We start from the raw sequence: 17,838 nt of genomic DNA, 5'->3' as shown, positions 1-17,838 counted from the left end.
CTGGGAAAAGTTCATGACGCTCGCATCTTCAGGAACTCTGGTCTGTTTAAACGGCTGCAGGAAGGGATTTACTTCCCAGACCAGAAAATAACTGTTGGGGATGTTGAAATGCCTATAGTTATCCTTGGGGACCCAGCCTACCCCTTAATTCCATGGCTCATTAAGCCATACACAGGCACCCTGGACAGTAGTAAGGAGCTGTTCAACTATAGGCTGAGAAAGTGCAGAATGGTGGTAGAGTGGCATTTGGACGTTTAAAGGGTCGCTGGCGCTGTTTACTGACTCGCTCACGCCTCAGCGAAACCAATATTCCCATTGTTATTGCTGCTTGCTGTGTGCTCCACAATCTGTGTGAGATTAAGGGGGAGATGTTTATGGTGGGGTGGGAGGTTGAGGCAAATCGCCTGGCTGCTGAATATGCGCAGCCAGACACCAGGGCGATTAGAATAGCACAACAGGAAGCGCTGCCCATCAGAGAAGCTTTGAAAACCACTTTCATGACTGGCTAGGGTACCCTGTGACACTTCTGTTTGTTTCTCCTTGATGAAGACCCACCCCCTTCGTTGACTCTAATTCCCTGTAAGCCACCCACCCTCCCGCCTTCGATCACAGCTTGCTTGCAAAGGAAATAAAGTCACTGTCTTTTAAAAACCATGTATTCTTTATTAATTGATTATAAAAATAGGGAGATAACTCACAAGGTAGCCCGGGTGGGGTGTGGGAGGAGGATAGGAGGGAAGGAAAAGGCCACTTCAAAACTTGTTGAATGCCAGCCTTCTGTTGCATGGGCTGTGCACTGGGGTGGAGTGGTTGGGTGCCCAGAGCCACCCACCCCCGCGTTCTTGGGCATCTGGATGAGGAGGCTATGGAACTTGGGGAGGAGGGAGGGCGGTTAAGCAGGGGCTGCAGCAGCAGTCTGTGATCCTGCTGCTGTTCCTGAACCTCCACCAGACGCTGGATCATGTCTGTTTGATCCCGCAGTAGCTCCAGCTTTGCATCCTGCCTTCTCTAATCTTCCTGCTTCCACCTGTCATCTGTATCGTCCCTCCCCTCCTCACATTCATTGGCGCTTCCCTATATTGTGCTACTGTGTCCCTCCACACATTCTGCTGAGCTCTGTCAGTGCCAGACGACTGCATGAGCTCAGAGAACATTTCATTGCACGTGCGTTTTTTTTCGCCGCTTTCTCTGAGATAGCCTTTGGGGTGAAGGAGGGAGGCTTGAAACATTTGCAGCTGCGGGAGGAAAAAAAGGGAGTGAAGTATTTAAAAAGATACATTTTACAGAACAATGGCTATACTCTTTCACGGTGAACAACACTATTCACATTACATAGCACATGTGATTTTGGTACAAGGTCGCATTTTGCATCTTATATTGAGTGCCTGCTGCTTGGGTGTTAGAGATAACACACGCAGTGCCGGGCAACAGAATTCAGCTTGCAGGCGGTCATGGTAAGCCATAGTCTTTCGGCTTCTGCAACCTTCATAACAGCAGCCCCCTTCTTTCCCATACCAAGCAAAGCCCGTTGAGTTGGCCATTTAGTGCTGCAGTTTTCATATTAAGGTGCAGCAGCAGAAACCAAACTACCCCCCCGCCCCATCCAATTCTCTGGGATGATCAATTTACCCCTCCCTCCCCCACCCCCTCCGGTGTGGCTGGTATCAGGGAAGATCCCTGCTAGCCAAACGCGAACAGCTCAGCGCCAACGCACCGCCCCCCCGCATTGGCTAACTGCGGGGAGGATTTCTTTTCAGCCACAGGCAAACAGCCCAGTAGGAACAGCCACCTCTGAATGTCCCCTTAATTAAATTCTCATATTTCAACCAGGTTACCATGAACGATATCACTCTCCTGAGGATAACACAGAGATAAAGAACAGATGTTGCTTGAATGCCAGCAAACACCGGGACCATACGCTGCCAGGCTTTGTCATGCAATGATACCAGATTACTTGCTACTAGCATGGCATGGTAAAGTGTCCTACCATGGAGGACGGAATAAGGCTGCTCTCCCCAGAAACCTTCTGCAAAGGCTTTTAGAGTACCTCCAGGAGAGCTTCATGGAGATATCCCTGGAGGATTTCCGCTCCATCCCCAGACACGTTAACAGACTTTTCCAGTAGCTGTACTGTCCACGTATGCATCCCAAGTTCTCAGGGCAAATTAATCATTAAAAAATGCTTGCTTCTAAAACACGTATTGTATTTAAAAAGGTACACTGACCAGAGGTCCCTTCTCCGGGTTGGTTGGGTCGGGAGGGTATTTCAGTCAGGGTGATAAAAAGATCCTGGCTGTCGGGAAGAACGGTGTGCTGTGTGCTCTCCTCAAGCTGCTCCTCATCTTCCCCGTCAGCAAAATCCTCAGGCATGGGGTAGAGTACCCCATCATCGGAGTCCATGGACAGGGGTGAGATAGTGGTGGCGGCCCCCCCTAGAACTGCATGCAGCTCAGCATAGAAGCGGCATGTCTGGGGCTCTGTCCTGGAGCGTCTGTTTGATTCTTTGGTTTTCTGGTACGCTTGTCTGAGCTCCTTAAGTTTCATGCGGCACTGTGTTGCGTTCCTGCTGTAGCCTCTGTCCATCATGGCCTTGGAAATTTTTTGAAATGTTTTGTTATTTTGTCTTTTGGAACGTAGTTCTGATAGCACGGATTCATCTCCCCATACAGCGATCAGATCCAGTACCTCCTATTCGATCCACGCTGGAGCTCTTTTTTGATTCTGGGACTGCACGGTTACCTGAGCTGATGAGCTCTGCATGGTCACCTGTGCTGATGAGCTCACCTGGCCAAAAGGAAATGAGATTCAAAAGTTCCCGGAGCTTTTTCTGTACACCTGGCCAGTGCATCCGAGTTCAGAATGCTGTCCAGAGCAGTCACAATAATGCAGTGTGGGGTAGCTCCCGTAGGCCAATATCATCGAATTGCGTCCACACTAACCCTAATTCGAAACGGTGATGTCGATTTCAGCGCTAATCCCCTCATTGGGGAGGAGTACAGAAATCAATTTTAAGAGCCCTTTATGTTGGAAAAAAATGGCTTCGTTGTGTGGACGGGTGCAGGGTTAATACGATTTAACGCTGCTAAATTCAACAAACTCGTAGTATAGAGCAGCTATAAGGGTAATTAAGTTCTGAAATAGGCTTCCAAGGGAGGGTGGGGGGGGTTTGTTTTTTTGTTTTTGTGTTTTTTGGTTTTTTTTGGAATTCCCCTCATTGGAGGCTTTTTTGACAGGTTGGACAAACACCTGTCAGGGATGGTCTGGGTTTACTTGTTTCTGCCTTATTGCAGGGTGCTGGACTTGACCTCTCGTGGTCCTTTCCAGCCCTACTTTCTGTGATTCTATAGTTTAGTCAGTCCTGGCATGTGCCTTTTTATATCATCGTGGCCCAGCTCTAAAATCACTCTGGTGACTACAGCATACAAAGAGATAGATGTGTCCAGTGGGCTAAGCCCGTTTCCTGCCTTTCAGAATAGTGGAGGGAGGTATTTGTTTGGTAACTGATGCACTCAACCATGTCTGGTTGCACTTAGGCTGAATTCTTGCTGTAATACTTTAACTCTCTAACCCTCAATAAGAAACTTCTTCAGCTCTAGCAATGTGCTCTGAAGATCCATGGACTCATGCTTTCCCAGACCAGAGGCAACAAGCAGACTCCACACAGTCATCTTGATTGTGGAGTCTGTTTGCCTCTTCTGGTGTGGATCTCCTTCCCTGCTCTGGTGTTCTGCAAAGGTGCAATGTCATGTAACTGTCAATGTCATGTCAGGTGTGACTGCAGAAACGTCATGTCAGGTGTGACTGCAGAACTTCTCTATAATTCTGGATGAGAAAAGACTTAAACTGAGCAAGCAAACTAACTTGCCCAGTTTGAAATCTGATTATGAAGAGGTCAAGGCAACTTCTCTTCCAGAAAGGTCTGTCTCAAGACACATAAGGGCACTTCTGTCTGACCAGACTACAATGATGCACTCCCTTGCAAACGGGCAAGTTTGTGGACCTTGATTTCTCTGAGACTTTTGGAGGAAGGGGATTGTTATGCTTATAAGAAGCACATGGGATCTTTTTCAGGGGAAAAGGCAATGCGCCGTGTTTATTAAAGATACAACAATTAATTAAAGATACAACAATTAGCACAGACACACACACGCTATCTCTCTCTCTCTCTCTGTCCTGCCAGTCGATGTTACCAGTCCAGAGTCCGGAACAATCTAGTGGCCAGCTAGGTTGATCACGGGTAGCAAGAGCCGGGTTCTGTTAGTCACGACATGATGCTTCGGGGAAGTCTTGGCATGACAACCCAAAGTTTCATAGTGTGGCACCCTGTTTATATAATGATTTTCCTTCATTGGGACCAATGAGGTTTGCACCGTCCTGCTGTAATCAATTACTGTTTGGCAAGTGCTTGTTTTCTTAAATGTTTTTCTCATCCTTTTATCTTTCATCAACTCTCTCAGGGAGTTGTCCCATGCTGGTTTTGATTACAGTTATCTTGTCCCCATTGATAGGTGCCTGTCTCATCTTTCGAGAAGTCAATCTGCCCTCCTCTGATATTTCAGTAGGGGCTTGTTGCAGCCTCCTGGTGCTCTTGCATCTGTCTCCAGTTCCTCCCTAGACCATCTGGTTCAGCGATGGCCTTCACACTTATCTCAACACACACATTCCTCATTCACACACAAAACAATTAATTTACACAGAACATTTTGAACAGGAACATCAAGTTGCAGTGCAGAAGAAAACAATCATGGCATTCTTTTACTTATTTTAGAATGCTAAACCTACAACAAAATGGTGACTCTCAAAGGTCTGTTACTCCCTTAAAATCCAGACACACAGAAATTCTGGCTAATGCATCTCTACCGATGGCGTATCAAGCCATTCCTTTCTGCTATTCAAAAAGGATGGCTGGCAGGATATGGTCAAATCATACATCAGTGCATTTAATACATGCTACATTATTATCTCATTATTCTTTATCCTTCATTCTAAATCATACAAAATACAAACACAAAATCGTCCTACTACAGGGTTAATAGTAGTTCTTTTGTATTGGGCTAATGCGCTGCCAAACAAGGTCTGGTTTACAGCAGGTAGGTTTCCAGATATTGGTAGAAAGGAGCAATAGATTGTTGTGGTCAGGCTTCTAAAGTCACTTTCATAAGTGACTTTTAGGTCAGTGCAAGCAGGGCGCCTCAGTTTTTTACCATCAGATATGGCTCAAACAGCAGAAGAGCTGATGGGGACTCCTTGAAAATATGGTTTAAACCCCTTGTTAAGCCATCTGCTCTGCATGATGATTTGAGTGCTGCTGATGATGATGATCTGCATTCCTGTACGCCTTTCTCTGTGTAACTTACTATCTCTTCTGTGAAATAGATATTCTGATCATTGTACAGATGCGGGAGGGTGGTGGGAGATATGAACATAGTGAGGCTAAGGGCTTGGCTACACTTGCGAGGTAGAGCACATTAAAGGAGCCCTGGGCGCACTAGCTCACTAGCCGTCCACACTGGCAAGGCACGTAGAGCGCTCCTGGTACTCCACCTCGGCAAATGGAATAACGTTTTGTGCACCCCCGCTGGAGTGCCGAAGCACCAGTGTGGATGCCCTGGTCTGTTGGTGCGCTCTGATCAGCCTCCAGAAGTGTCCCACAATACCTGTTCTAGCCACTCTGGTCATCACTTTGAACTCTACTGCCCTGCCCTCAGGTGACCTCAACTATCAGACCCGCCCTTTAAACTCTGGGAATTTTGAAAATCCCCTTCCTGTTTGCTCAGCCAGGTGTGGAGTGCTCTCAGCAAATCTTTCCAGGTGACCATGCTCCACACACCAGGTGATCCCCAGTATGGAGCAATAGCAGTATGCTGGATCTCATCAGTTGTTGCGGGGAGGAAGCTGTCCAGTGTCAGCTGCACCCCAGCCATAGGAATTACGATACCTTCGGGCAAATATCAAAGGACATGATGGAAAGGGGCCATGACCGGTACGCACTGCAGTGCAGGGTTAAAGTGAAGGAGCTGCGGAATGCCTACCGCAAAGCCCGCGAGGCAAACAGCCACTCCGGTGCTGCCCTTGCAACCTGCCATTTCTACAAAGAGCTGGATGTGATACTTGGGGGCGACCCCACCTCCACTCTGAGTTACACCATGGACACTTCAGAGCCCAGTTCAACAAGGCAGGAGGAGCAAAGCGGGAGCAAGGGTGCTGAGGTGGAGGAAGACACCCCGGAATCCCTAGATGCATGCAGCCAGGAGCTGTTCTCAAGCCAGGAGGAAAGTAGCCAGTCGCAGTGGCCGGTGCTTGGGGAAGGACAAACACCAGAGGAGGTTCCCGGTAAGTGGCTTTTGTTTTGGGAAGCAAGTTATTCCGTGCGGGCTCTTGGGGCTAGGAGGGTTAGGCCTAGATGCAGAATAGGGCATTGATGTGCTCTCTCACATCGTGGTAATTGGCCTCAGTGATCTCTTCAGAGGTCTCATCCAGAACTTGGGCAATGCGCTTGCGAAGGTTTCTCGGGAGAGCCACTGTGGTCCTTGTCCCAGTAAGGCTAATTTGTCCATGGCACTGTGCCGTGAGGGGTGGGGGGGACCATTGCTGCACACAGGCAAGCTGCATATGGGCCAGGGAGGAAGCCGCATTGCAGCAGAAGACCCTCCCTTGCTTCCCAGGTTACCGTCAGCAGTGAGATCTTCAAGGACGAACTCCTGTGGAAAATGTGGGGACAGTGTTCAGTATAGAGGCCCCCTGCCGCTGTTGGCTCTCCCCAAGGCACAGAAACCCAGAGGACAGTACAGCCGTGAAACAATCAGTCATAGAATATCAGAGTTGAAAGGGACCTCAGGAGATCATCTAGTCCAACCCCCTGCTCAAAGCAGGACCAATCCCCAATTTTTTTTGCCCCAGATCCCTAAATGGCCCCCTCAAGGATTGAACTCACAACCCTGGGTTAAGCAGGCCAATGCTCAAACCACTGAGCTATCCCTCCCCCCAGTCACGCTTGACCCTGTGCTTACTCACTATTTTGGGGCCCCTGTGGGTTATGTGCTCTTGCTTTGGGACGGGCAAATTATGCTATTGTGTAGACTGTGCTTGCCCTTAAGTACAGGGGAATCATTGCTCTGTCTGGTGTGAACAATGCTGCCTCTGTTAAGTGTTGCATTTTTCCTTTACAGATGCAACCTTGAGATCTCAGCCATCCATGCTATCACCGGCTGAAAGACTCCAAAGAATCAGAAAGAGGCCACATAGAAGCAAGGAAGACATGCTGCATGAAGTAATGCAGCATTCAAGTAATGAAAATCAAAAAGTGCAGGAGTGGTGGGACAGTGAAAGGAGGATCCGTCAGCAGAATGAGGAGCGCTGGCACAAAAGCATGGTGCTGCGGCAGCAAAGCACGGATTGGCTGATAAGCATAATGGAGCGCCAAGTGGACTCAATCCAGGCGCTCGTAGCCATGCAGGCGGAGCACTACCATGTCCGAGCCCCCTTGCAGCCCTTGTCCCAAAACTCTTTCCCTTGTGCCCCCATGTCACCTCCAACCCACTTTCCCCAACATCCGGGTTCTTACCCCCGCCAGCTGCCTCCAACGCCTGTAGCTTCACCACCCAGCCCTGAAAACTATGACCCTTACCCACTGCACTCAACCCCCATCACCATGCAGTATAGCGATCCTGAAGTGCAGCACTCATTGCACAGCACTCCAAACAGGAAGGCTGAGTTTGATAAAAGGACATACGCAAATCTGTGATTGTACCATTCCCCACCCCACCCCCTTGCCCTTTGTTTCCCAAGCAGTTGTGTTTCTTTTCAATAAATGGATTTTTTGGCTTTGAAAACATTCTTTATTATTGCATAAAGTAAAAGATACCTTAGCCCAGGAAAGAAACAGGCACTGCCAGTCAGTGAAGCAAACACAGATTCCTACTAACATTGGAACCACTGCACTTTGCTCCCATGCAGGGAAGCAGACATTACTGGTGGCTTTCAGCCTCAAATTGCTCCCTCAAGGCATCCCTAATCCTTGCAGCCCCACATTGGGCCCCTCTAATAGCCCTGCTCTCTGACTGTTCAAATTCAGCCTCCAGGTGTTGAACCTCCAAGTTCCATGCCTGAGTGAATCGTTCACCCTTCCCTTCACAAATGTTATGGAGGGTACAGCACGCGGATATAACCGCGGGGATGCTGTCATTGGCCAGGTCCAGCTTCTCATACAGAGAGCGCCAGCGCCTTTAAACGGCCAAAAGCACACTCCACAGTCATTCTGCTCAGCCTCTTGTTGAACTGCTCCTTGCTGCTGTCAAGGCTCCCTGTGTAGGGTTTCATGAGCCACGGCATTAAAGGATAAGTGGGGTTTCCAAGGATCACAGTGGGCATTTCGACTTCCCCTACAGTGATCTTCTGGTCTGGGGAAAAAAGTCCCAGGTTGCAGCTTCCTGAACAGGCCAGTGTTCCAAAAGATGTGTGTGTCATGCACCTTTCCAGGCCAGCCTGCGTTAATGTCAATGAAATGCCCACGGTTATCCACAAGCACCTGGAGAACCATAGAGGAATACCCCTTCCGATTAACGTACTCGGAGGCTAGGTGGGCTGGTGCCAGAATTGGAATGTGTGTGCCATCTATCAGCCCTCCACAGTTAGGGAAACCCATTTGTGCAAAGCTATCCACGTCATGCACGTTACCCAGAGTCATGGTTCTTCTGAGCAGGATTCGATTAATGGCCCTGCAAACTTGCATCAACACAATTCCAACAGTCGACTTTCCCACTCCAAACCCATTAGCGACTGATCGGTAGCTGTCTGGAGTTGCCAGCTTCCAGATTGCAATAGCCACCCACTTCTCCACTGTCAGGGCAGCTCTCAATCTTGTGTCCTTGCACGGCAGGGTGGGGGCGAGCTGCTCACACAGTCCCATGACAGTGGCTTTTCTCATCTGAAAGTTCTGCAGCCACTGCTTGTCATCCCAGACTTGCATGACAATGTGATCCCACCACTCAGTGCTTGTTTCCCAAGCCCAAAAGCAGTGTTCCACGGTGGTGAGCGTGTCCGTGAATGCCACAAGCAAACTCATGTCATGTGCATTACTCGAGTCGATATCGTTGGAGCCCTCATTGTCATTTTGCATCATAAGGAATAACTTGACTGCCAAACATGACGTGCTGGCGAGACTCATCATCATACTCCTCAGCAGTTCGGGCCCCATTCCTGCAGACCAAAAGGGAAGACCGCGCACACAGTACAGAAAATCTTGAAAGATGGCGCCAAATGTGGATGGAAGCACAGGGATTGCTGGGATGTGAACTGATGCATCACAGGGCATTGGGACAGGACCCGCCCCCTTCCCACAAGCCACAGCATCAGAATGGGAAGAGGTGCTCTGTGGGATAGCTGCCCATAACGCACTGCTCCCAATGCCGCTGCAAGTGCCGCAAATGTGACTGCAGCGCTTTCCCTACTGTGCTCTCCGAAGGTGGGTTTAACTCAAAGCGCTCTACATCTGCAAGTGTAGCCATGCCCTTAGAAAAAAGGTTAAGGTGTAAATTGATAGAATGGCCAGAACCATGAGTCCTGACTCCTAGTCAGTCCCCTACTCTGATCATAAGTGAAATGCCCTGTGGGTATGTTTGTTTGTTTTTTATTTATTTAATTTTTTTTGTACAAGTGCTTCCATTTCATAAGTGTGTGTTTGTTTCATCCTGCAAAAGAATCTTGAACGTCTGTGCTGCAGATGCCAATTTATCTGCCCGACATAGAGGAAGAAAGCAATAACCTGTTAAGGGATCATGACGGGAGTTAAGGCTACTTGAGCTTTTAGGGAACCTTACTAAACAAAGCGTTCTGTCCTTGAAGTGTTCCTGCACGTTTAATAAAACTGCAGTTCTGTTAGAGAAGATGGGTGAAGTAATGAGAGAAGAGTCTTATTTCTTTAAAGGACAATAGCGAGTCTTACATGCCATGATCACAGATGTGCTATCTATAATATTGGGGAAAATATCTCTGCAAAGATGATGGCAAACAGAAAAAGGTCACTGTAGCTTTTGTCCTTTTTGGCTAGCCTTTTTCTTGCAAATCAGAGATGAGAACGGTGCATGCTGAGAGAGAAGCATTCAAAGCCCCTGAGAGCTTGCTTGCTCACTTCCTCAAGCTGATAGGGCCTTGAAGCTACATAAGTAGACAAAACAGCTGCACAGTGAGGATAAGCGGGAAGCTTGCTGGATGCTATGCAGGTAGCGGGGCTAGTGCTGAAAAGCCAACAGTGAGTGACTGTGCAGTACTGTTGCAGGGAGAAGGAAGCTGCAAAAAAGGCTTCATGAAAGTTTATTAATGGGATGTCAGCCCTACTGCTTAAGCCTAGATTTATATCCTAACCAGGTTGTTCCCTCTAGGGGTAAGAATGACAGGTGGGGGTGACTGAGGCAAATACAAGCACTTCTTGAAATGTAAAGTGGCATGGGGAAGTGGGGAGCCCATCAGCACAGCTTAAAGAAGCAAGAAGGACACCAGTGCAGCTGGTAAACGTATGTATCAAGTTGCAGTCATTCAGAGACCCTAATTAGTTCTGCTTTGAGCAACCAGTGCAGAGCAAAGGAGCAGCGGGAGTAAGACTAGCCCTCCACCTCTAGCGGGTGGTGAGGCTGAAAGCCCATTAATTTGCGTCTGAAGATTCCCTATCATAGACCAATAGGGAAGTGAAAGAGGCAAATTCAGTGAACACAAGGGCACTGGAGGGAAATAGTGCTGTGACTGGCTGACACATGCTGGAGTGCCCTTCGCCCTGCCCTGCTTATTCCTCTGTTTTCATGTAAGAGGCCAAGGGAAAGTGAGTGTGGGCAGCTCTTGTGCATCTGCGATTTCATCAATTCAGGGTGTCTTCTCGGGGACTCGGGTTTGTAAGCTCTTCCATTTAATAGCATATCCGATTTGCCCTCTTTCTCTGAAAGTCTGCTTCAGCAGCCTGGAGTGCTCTAAACCTTTCATTGCTCTGCTCTCCTGCTTATCTGCTCTTGTGCCGTACCTATCACATTAGCTTTGCCAGTGATGCAGGCTTGAACACCTGTCTGTTCCCACAAATGTCTCTATGCTGTTTTTGCTGATTTTCAGCGTGGAATGCCATTTCTGACTTAATCCATAAATCCACTACCCTATTCTTCAAATCCCTCCTCATGACACATTTCTTGTGATGCCATCATGAGTTGGCAAGCTTGCATGGCACTCAGCACTCTTTAATACAATGAGATCAACTCTCTCAGATTTCAAACCACTAAGCTATGGAATAACTAACCTGTGTAACACTGTGGTCTTAGCATCATTGCCCTTCTTCCTGCTTTCTCATATGCCTACTATAGGCATACTCACCATCTAATCTGAAGTGAGATTCAGCAAGTATGATTACCAGGGCAGAACTATATCTCTGTCTCTACAGTGGCTGACCCAGTGGAACCTTGATCCTGAGTGGGGATATCACAAACATCAAATATAAGCCCATGTGCAGAATTAAGTAAAAAAAAAAAAGTCATTTTATGCCCATATTGCTAGAGCAGACCAGGGCTTGACTTGATAAAAAGGTGGTGATAGTTCTTTCAGTATATGCTTTCTGGGTCCAAAAGTTAAAGGCTGCTTTATGGTCTGGTGTCTGCTACTTCCTCTGTATGTGCCTTTCTCCTGTTTTCATGCATAATGACTCTGCACCTGGTGGGGAAAGTGCTGGCCAAAAAGAGGTTGCTGAAGTGCAGGTCGTATCAGGTTGTTTTGTCCATGCTGCCACCTATGATGGATACTGATGTGATCCTTGATTGCATGGAGTCATTTCAAGTCTCAGTAGCTCTGTATATGCTAGGGCAAGGGTCAGCAAGCTTTCAGAAGTGGTGTGCCAAGGCTTCATTTATTCACTCTAATTTAAGGTTTTGCGTGCCAGTAATACATTTTAACGTTTTTAGAAGGTCTCTTTCTATAAGTCTTTAATATATAAGTAAACTATTGTTGTTTGTAAAGTAAATAAGGTTTTTAAAATGTTTAGGAAGCTTCATTTAAAATTAAATTTAAATGCAGAGCCCCCCGGACCTGTGGCCAGGACCCGTGCAGTGTGAGTGCCACTGAAAATCAGCTCGTGTGCCTCCTTTGGCACGCGTGCCACAGGTTGCCTACCCCTGTGCTAGGGAAGTGGTCTGTTGCTGTAAACAACAGTTGGTACCAAGTTTCAAATTCAATGCTTGTTTCTTGTAACAGTGTACATAATGCAGAAGGGACGAAACCAGCAGTTTTCAATGCTTCTGTTGGGAATCTGGTACCTACCGCTATTGTCAGGAATGGCTTATTTTCGTGCTGTAGATGGAGTCCTGTTGTATTAACTGAGATGGAATATGTGGGCCTAAAGAGTTAAAGGTGTTAACATGACCCTGAAATTGTCCAACATTAAACAGTTTAAACAAGGTTTGGTATCCAGTGACCTCAGCCTGCTTTGTACCATGGCAAACACACCATGAAACATTCTTTTAATCTTTTATTAAAGGTGGGGGGGGGGCAGTTAAAGCATTTGAAATGTATGTAAAGTATTAAATAAGGTTTTCATTTTAACAGTAACCCTTGTTGCCTTTCCCTTGAGCTCTAGAGAGTCTTCAGAAAGGAAAAGAAACCTTATTTGACCCTCTTTCAGATGGCATCCAAGATAACAGTACTTTCTAGGGAAAAGAGAAGAAGTTAGCTGAGATGGAGGAAGTGTTGTTGTTAAAGTCCGATCTAGTTTCCTAAATGACAAAATGAGAGACAGGACGGAAGAGAAAAGAACAGTAAAGATAGAAAACGCAGCTGCTGTCTCTGGTGTTGACGCTCACTGCTGAAAAACCCAGGCACAGCACATGGTCTGATCAGCCACCTCAAGACCTGGCAAACTTGTATTAGCATCAGGCTGTTTAGATCATTGCATTTAGCTGCCCCTCTGGTCACAGGCTTGCAAAATATACAGTCGTGGCTAGCCAAGCCAGACTCTAATTAGGCAGAAGGAAAAAGAGAAGAAATAAAGAGGGGAAGAAAATGGGGGGGGAGGGGAACGAGCGTGCAGCAAGTGACAGTCTTACATCCCAGGTTAAAGTTTCCCCAAGCCAATGGATCATGGGGCTTATGTGATTAAGACATGTCAGTTTCATAGCCAATGGTACCCAAGGGAGTAATGTGGCCAGCAGCACATCCAACTGCCTTGGCTGCCGTAACCCGCTGGATCATTTGGCCACTGTGTGAACTGGAGATGGCCTTTCAGTGTGAGATCAAGTGAGACTCAAAAGCACAACTTTTGGGGTTGTAGTTGAGTAACTTAACCATTCAGCCACTGCACTGGCTCACATCCCAGGTGGTAGTTGGGTTTAGCTGCAGCTGGTAGAGGTGGAGGTACTGATGTCATCGGAGTCCTCTGTCAGGACATCTCTCAGGTTAGGATGAAGATGATCTGGGGGTCCAAGAGACAATGGGGGCAGCAGCCAACATGGTGAAGCTCACTCCCCTTTTTTCAGTCAGCCAGAGTTGCGGTATCCTCCTCCTTTTTTCCCAAAAAAAGTCTTTTCTTTTAAGAAAAGGAGTACTTGTGGCACCTTAGAGACTAACAAATTTATTTGAGCATAAGCTTTCGTGAGCTTTTTTTTTTTTTTTTTTCACTCGATTACGGACCAGAGAGATTAAAGTGTTCTCCAACTGGTATTTTCCACTGAATGCATCCGATGAAGTGAGCTGTAGCTCACGAAAGCTTATGCTCAAATAAATTTGTTCGTCTCTAAGGTGCCACAAGTACTCCTTTTTTTTTTTTTTTTTGGCGAATACAGACTAACATGGCTGCTACTCTGAAACTTTTCTTTTAAGGACCCCAAAAGAGAGCAATGGGTAGAATACCCATCCCCTCATTATTTTGTTTACCAGTTAGGTCTAACTTCTGACACACCAGTTGTGGTCTCACTGTTCTTGTATACCAGGCATGATTTTAACACAGTTCTGGAATTGTATCCGTAGGCCTCTTTGTTTGGATTAATTCAGTCTTTGTCTCTTTTGAACCTTTTCCCATCATTTGGTGGTGGTGTGATATTTTATGAACTTTGAATCACTTTTTACAGTGGAACTCACAATTAGGGTCAATTTGTAGGCCCAGTTATCACAACAGTCCACTGAAATGATAGATGCTGGGTTTATGGGCAAGGAGGCTAGCGCTGAAAGTGCTGTAATTTGGTGTCTTTTCTTGGCCTTTTACAGTTTAAGGCCTAGAATAAAACACCTCATCCCCACTGAAAGGAAAGTGCCAGGGAAACTAGCACAATCCTGCTTCCAGTCTGAACAGGGATTTGATCCCTTGGCATTCTCAACGCTGACCTTCCAGTCATCCCGGTCACTTTCGCACACAGTCCTCTGGCTCTGCCACCCATGCTTCCCAAGTTCAAATCCATGGTGATGCACACAGGATTTGTTTCAGTGGCTGAGTACAAGATGGATGACATTGGAACTCTCCAGGTGGAAAATGAAAAATAGTAGGCTCCCTTGCAGGGTCAGGAGGCGTTCCCTTTACATCTGCTCTAAGCAGAAAAGAGGCTTATGGATGTACTGGAATTGGCTGGTCAGAGAAACCACCTGAGCAGATGTCACTGCTGCACCCTAACATGGGGTTCCACCTTTTAAATATTGGGTCTCTGACTGCAGACTAAAGTGCTGATATTCCACTGATTAACACAGTCTGCTGTCTCAGCAGCTAACAAGTACTTCTCTACTGTCTTGATAGACTGAGCATAGCCCCAGTTGCTTGAATACTTAAACCCTGCCGCAGGCTGAATTTGATATATTCATAGGATGTGAGGATACGTGGTTATCTTCCCACCAAGGGATGCAGTCTGAGGAACATTCAATCTAATTTTAAAAGATGCAGAATGGCATGCTGTGAGTGTTTTGTTGTGGGAGTCCATGCATGTTGATATTTGATTTGACTAAAGCATATGTACTTCATTAACTGCCAGACCAAGGGATGCTACTGGGGAAATGTATATGGCAGTTCCAGAACTGTAAGCTGCTGGTGTCTCTCCTGTACTTTGAATCCATAATTTACTAAAATCAGGAAACCTCTTTAAAACAACCAGCTAACCCACAGAGATTTGTGTGCATGCATTAGAACGGGTGTTGGTGCATTGTGACCACTACTGGTACAATAATCATAGTCTTGCTGCTAATGTTGTGCTCCCCTTGTCTGTTATGAGACAGGGGGCTAGCCTTTGCCCCAAAAAGCTTACAGTCTGAGATGGTCTTTCCATTGTATGTAGCAAGTCGTGTGCAATTCTAACTTGGGAAATGTGAAATTGTGACTCTCCTGTGAGAATTGAAAACTTAGTTACCTAGAAGCAAACTCCTTTGCAACAAATTAACTGCATGTAGTCCCATGATGCATGACCTGTATCAAACTGGAATCTTGTAGAGAGGTCAGCATACTTCTACCTATCTTATTGAGTGGTGCCTGGGGAAGAGGAAGAAAGATGGGCTGCAGGTAGTGGCATCCGGTAGAAATATTGAACAGTCTTACTCCTTCCCTGCCCTCTATGCCAAAAATTGAGAGGAGCTGTTAAAATGGAATTACTGTGCTCTGCTGAGAGGGATCCATAGAGGACGTGTTATGAGTCCCCTCATCCTGTGTGTATTGTGTCTCTAGGTAGTGTGAAGCAATGGCCATCCTGTTTGCTGTTGTTGCCAGAGGCACGACCATCCTTGCCAAACATGCCTGGTGTGGAGGAAATTTCCTGGAGGTGACGGAGCAGATCCTGGCAAGGATACCATCAGAGAACAACAAACTCACCTACTCACATGGAAAGTGAGTAATGCTTTGTTTTCTGGGGTTGTGGAGAAGGGGGAGAGAAGGGACCTCCTGTGGGGAGAAACTGAGTTTGGGCCATTGCTACTTAGTGAGGTATTGAGACCTGAGAAGGGCATTGCTCCCACCCACCTTGTTTCTTATGTTAAAAATTCAGGTCTTGAATGCCCTGTGAAGCTCTGAGAAATAGTTGGATTAAGACATCACATGTCAAGATTGAAAGATGAGTAATTGATCTAACCACACTTTCTGAAGTGGTGCTGAACATGGGATGCCCTGGGCTGTACTTGCAGTTATGCAGAGTGTAAGGGCACCAGGTTTGCTGCACTGATTGCTGACACTTCTCGGCTACCAATACATTTAAGATATCTCATTCCTCAGGCAGTTCTTGGAGACTGATCCCTCTAAGACACTAGTGGAGTTGGTATTATCCTCTGGTATCGCTAGGAGGATCTTTGTACTAGGAGTCTGAGATTCCTTGGATATTCACAGAAATAGTCATCAGCAATGGGGGAGGCCAGAAGGGTGTGACTGATTATGTGCAATTTTGGCTTTGGGCCATGGAGAGAGAAATCTGTGTGGCATAAGGCTTTACTATAGATTTATTTAACCTTTCCTAAAGTATGCTGACTTTACAACAGTGCATGACCCAAACTGCCAGGCACAGAACTATGGATGAACCGCAATGGCAAAGGTCAGGTGGATGGTTTCCCAAAGTTCAGGGTGTTTCATTTCAATTGCATCTCAAATCTAGATCTCTAATCTAGAGTAACCCAGACTTTCCCTCATACTGTCAAAGGCCATGGGTCCAAAACTTGTTATCCTTGATGCACTTTAGGATTCCAAGTGTGCTTTCAGGTAACAACTGGCTGGACCTGCCTGCTCCATTGTTACACACAGGCTGTCCAACAAAATTTGTAGGAATCCCACAAATTATAGCTCTAACTAGGGAGGACTTTGACTGGGAGCACTGCAAAGTGTTGTATTTTAGGGATGTGTCCCACTGAGTTGGCCTAGTATCTGCTTGGCAGTTTTCAATTTTTACGAAAATACTAAATCTTAATCTTGAGGACAGCTCACATTCCTTACTCCAATCCTTAGTTTCTTCTTAAAACCAAGCTGGGCAGTTGGCTAGGTGTGCCTCCATTAGTATATTTGATGCATGCTAATTGGGCTAATTCCTGATAGAGAGGATCTTGGCTTGACAGTCTGTCTCAACTGCTCAGGGAGCTCAGATAAGGGATAATGATTACTAGCAGACATGTCTGCTTCCCAAGTGTGCTATGTGTTACATGTGACATGCAGCAGGAGTGTATATACCCCAGGCCTTGAGGGAGCTAATCTTGGAAGCGACTGAAGATATCAGCTGGGGGGTGGGTGCCTATAACTGGGGCAAGGGAGGATTATTGCTTTATTAAACACTTCGCTTGAATGGGGTGAACTGCATTTCCCAAACTTTCTAAACTACTGCAGTAGGATAATGCACAGTGCGGGCTTGGAGCTATTGGGCAGCACTGTGACTAGCCACACTCTGCATTCAGTATGAAACCGCCTCCCCAGCCAGAATCACAGGGGTTCCGTCCTAGCAATCTAACTCTGCAGTGTTTGTATGCCCATAACAAAATGGGGAGAACCACCCCTAGATTGGAACTCCTCTGTCCTGCTGTCCTTCCACGGGAAAAGGAAATGGGCAGATTGGCTCTAATTCCATACACCTCCTTTTGAAGGGTGTTTGGAAGGTGTGACGTCTTCTTACTTTTGTTCAAAATCCTCCAAACAGCCCTGCTCCCCTACTTGGGAGCAGGCAATTCCTTCCCTCCCCTGGGACAGAGCAAAGATCATGGCTTGGGGCTGGGAAGATGCAGTTCAGTTCTGTCCAGCTGTGGTACTTGAGGTCACCTGAGCAGGGCAGCTGAGGTGGCCTGAGGAGAGGGCTTAGCATTCAGACCTTAGGTAGTTATTTTCCACTGGCTGTAGAATCTTTGGGGTGTTTCTGCCCAGCGTCCTCGCCCCCACAGACA

At 46.9% G+C, this 17,838-nt stretch overlaps 2 protein-coding genes across 4 annotated transcripts in view; both read left to right on the top strand.

Annotated features, from left to right (window-relative positions):
• The window catches only part of VAMP7 (vesicle associated membrane protein 7), a 51,924-nt gene that overhangs the window by 14,122 nt on the left and 19,964 nt on the right, over positions 1–17,838 (top strand). For all 3 annotated transcript variants that reach the window (XM_077827079.1, XM_077827078.1, XM_077827077.1), the window contains exon 2: positions 15,659–15,817. In XM_077827079.1, the coding sequence (XP_077683205.1) occupies positions 15,672–15,817 (146 nt within the window). In that variant the 5' untranslated portion in view covers positions 15,659–15,671. The remainder of the gene's footprint in view (positions 1–15,658; positions 15,818–17,838) is intronic.
• Positions 5,420–7,832, top strand: LOC144270227 (uncharacterized). Its single transcript, XM_077826567.1, has 2 exons — positions 5,420–6,333; positions 7,170–7,832. Exons 1-2 carry the CDS (start codon positions 5,862–5,864, stop codon positions 7,742–7,744), a joined length of 1,047 nt encoding a protein of 348 aa, XP_077682693.1. The 5' UTR covers positions 5,420–5,861; the 3' UTR covers positions 7,745–7,832.

This window comes from Eretmochelys imbricata, chromosome 9 (genome assembly GCF_965152235.1).
Source record: "Eretmochelys imbricata isolate rEreImb1 chromosome 9, rEreImb1.hap1, whole genome shotgun sequence".
NCBI classification, from domain to species: domain Eukaryota; kingdom Metazoa; phylum Chordata; order Testudines; family Cheloniidae; genus Eretmochelys; species Eretmochelys imbricata.
The sequence above is the reverse complement of the archived record's forward strand: the minus strand, read 5'-3'. Positions and strand labels throughout refer to the sequence as shown.

What these genes read in the sequence shown, in the direction of transcription:
- LOC144270227 (XM_077826567.1), top strand. Translation starts at nt 5,862, where the DNA reads ATGCTGGATCTCATCAGTTGTTGCGGGGAGGAAGCTGTCCAGTGTCAG. An exon ending in AACACCAGAGGAGGTTCCCG is followed by an intron (nt 6,334 to 7,169) that starts GTAAGTGGCTTT and finishes TTTCCTTTACAG; the next exon opens with ATGCAACCTTGAGATCTCAG.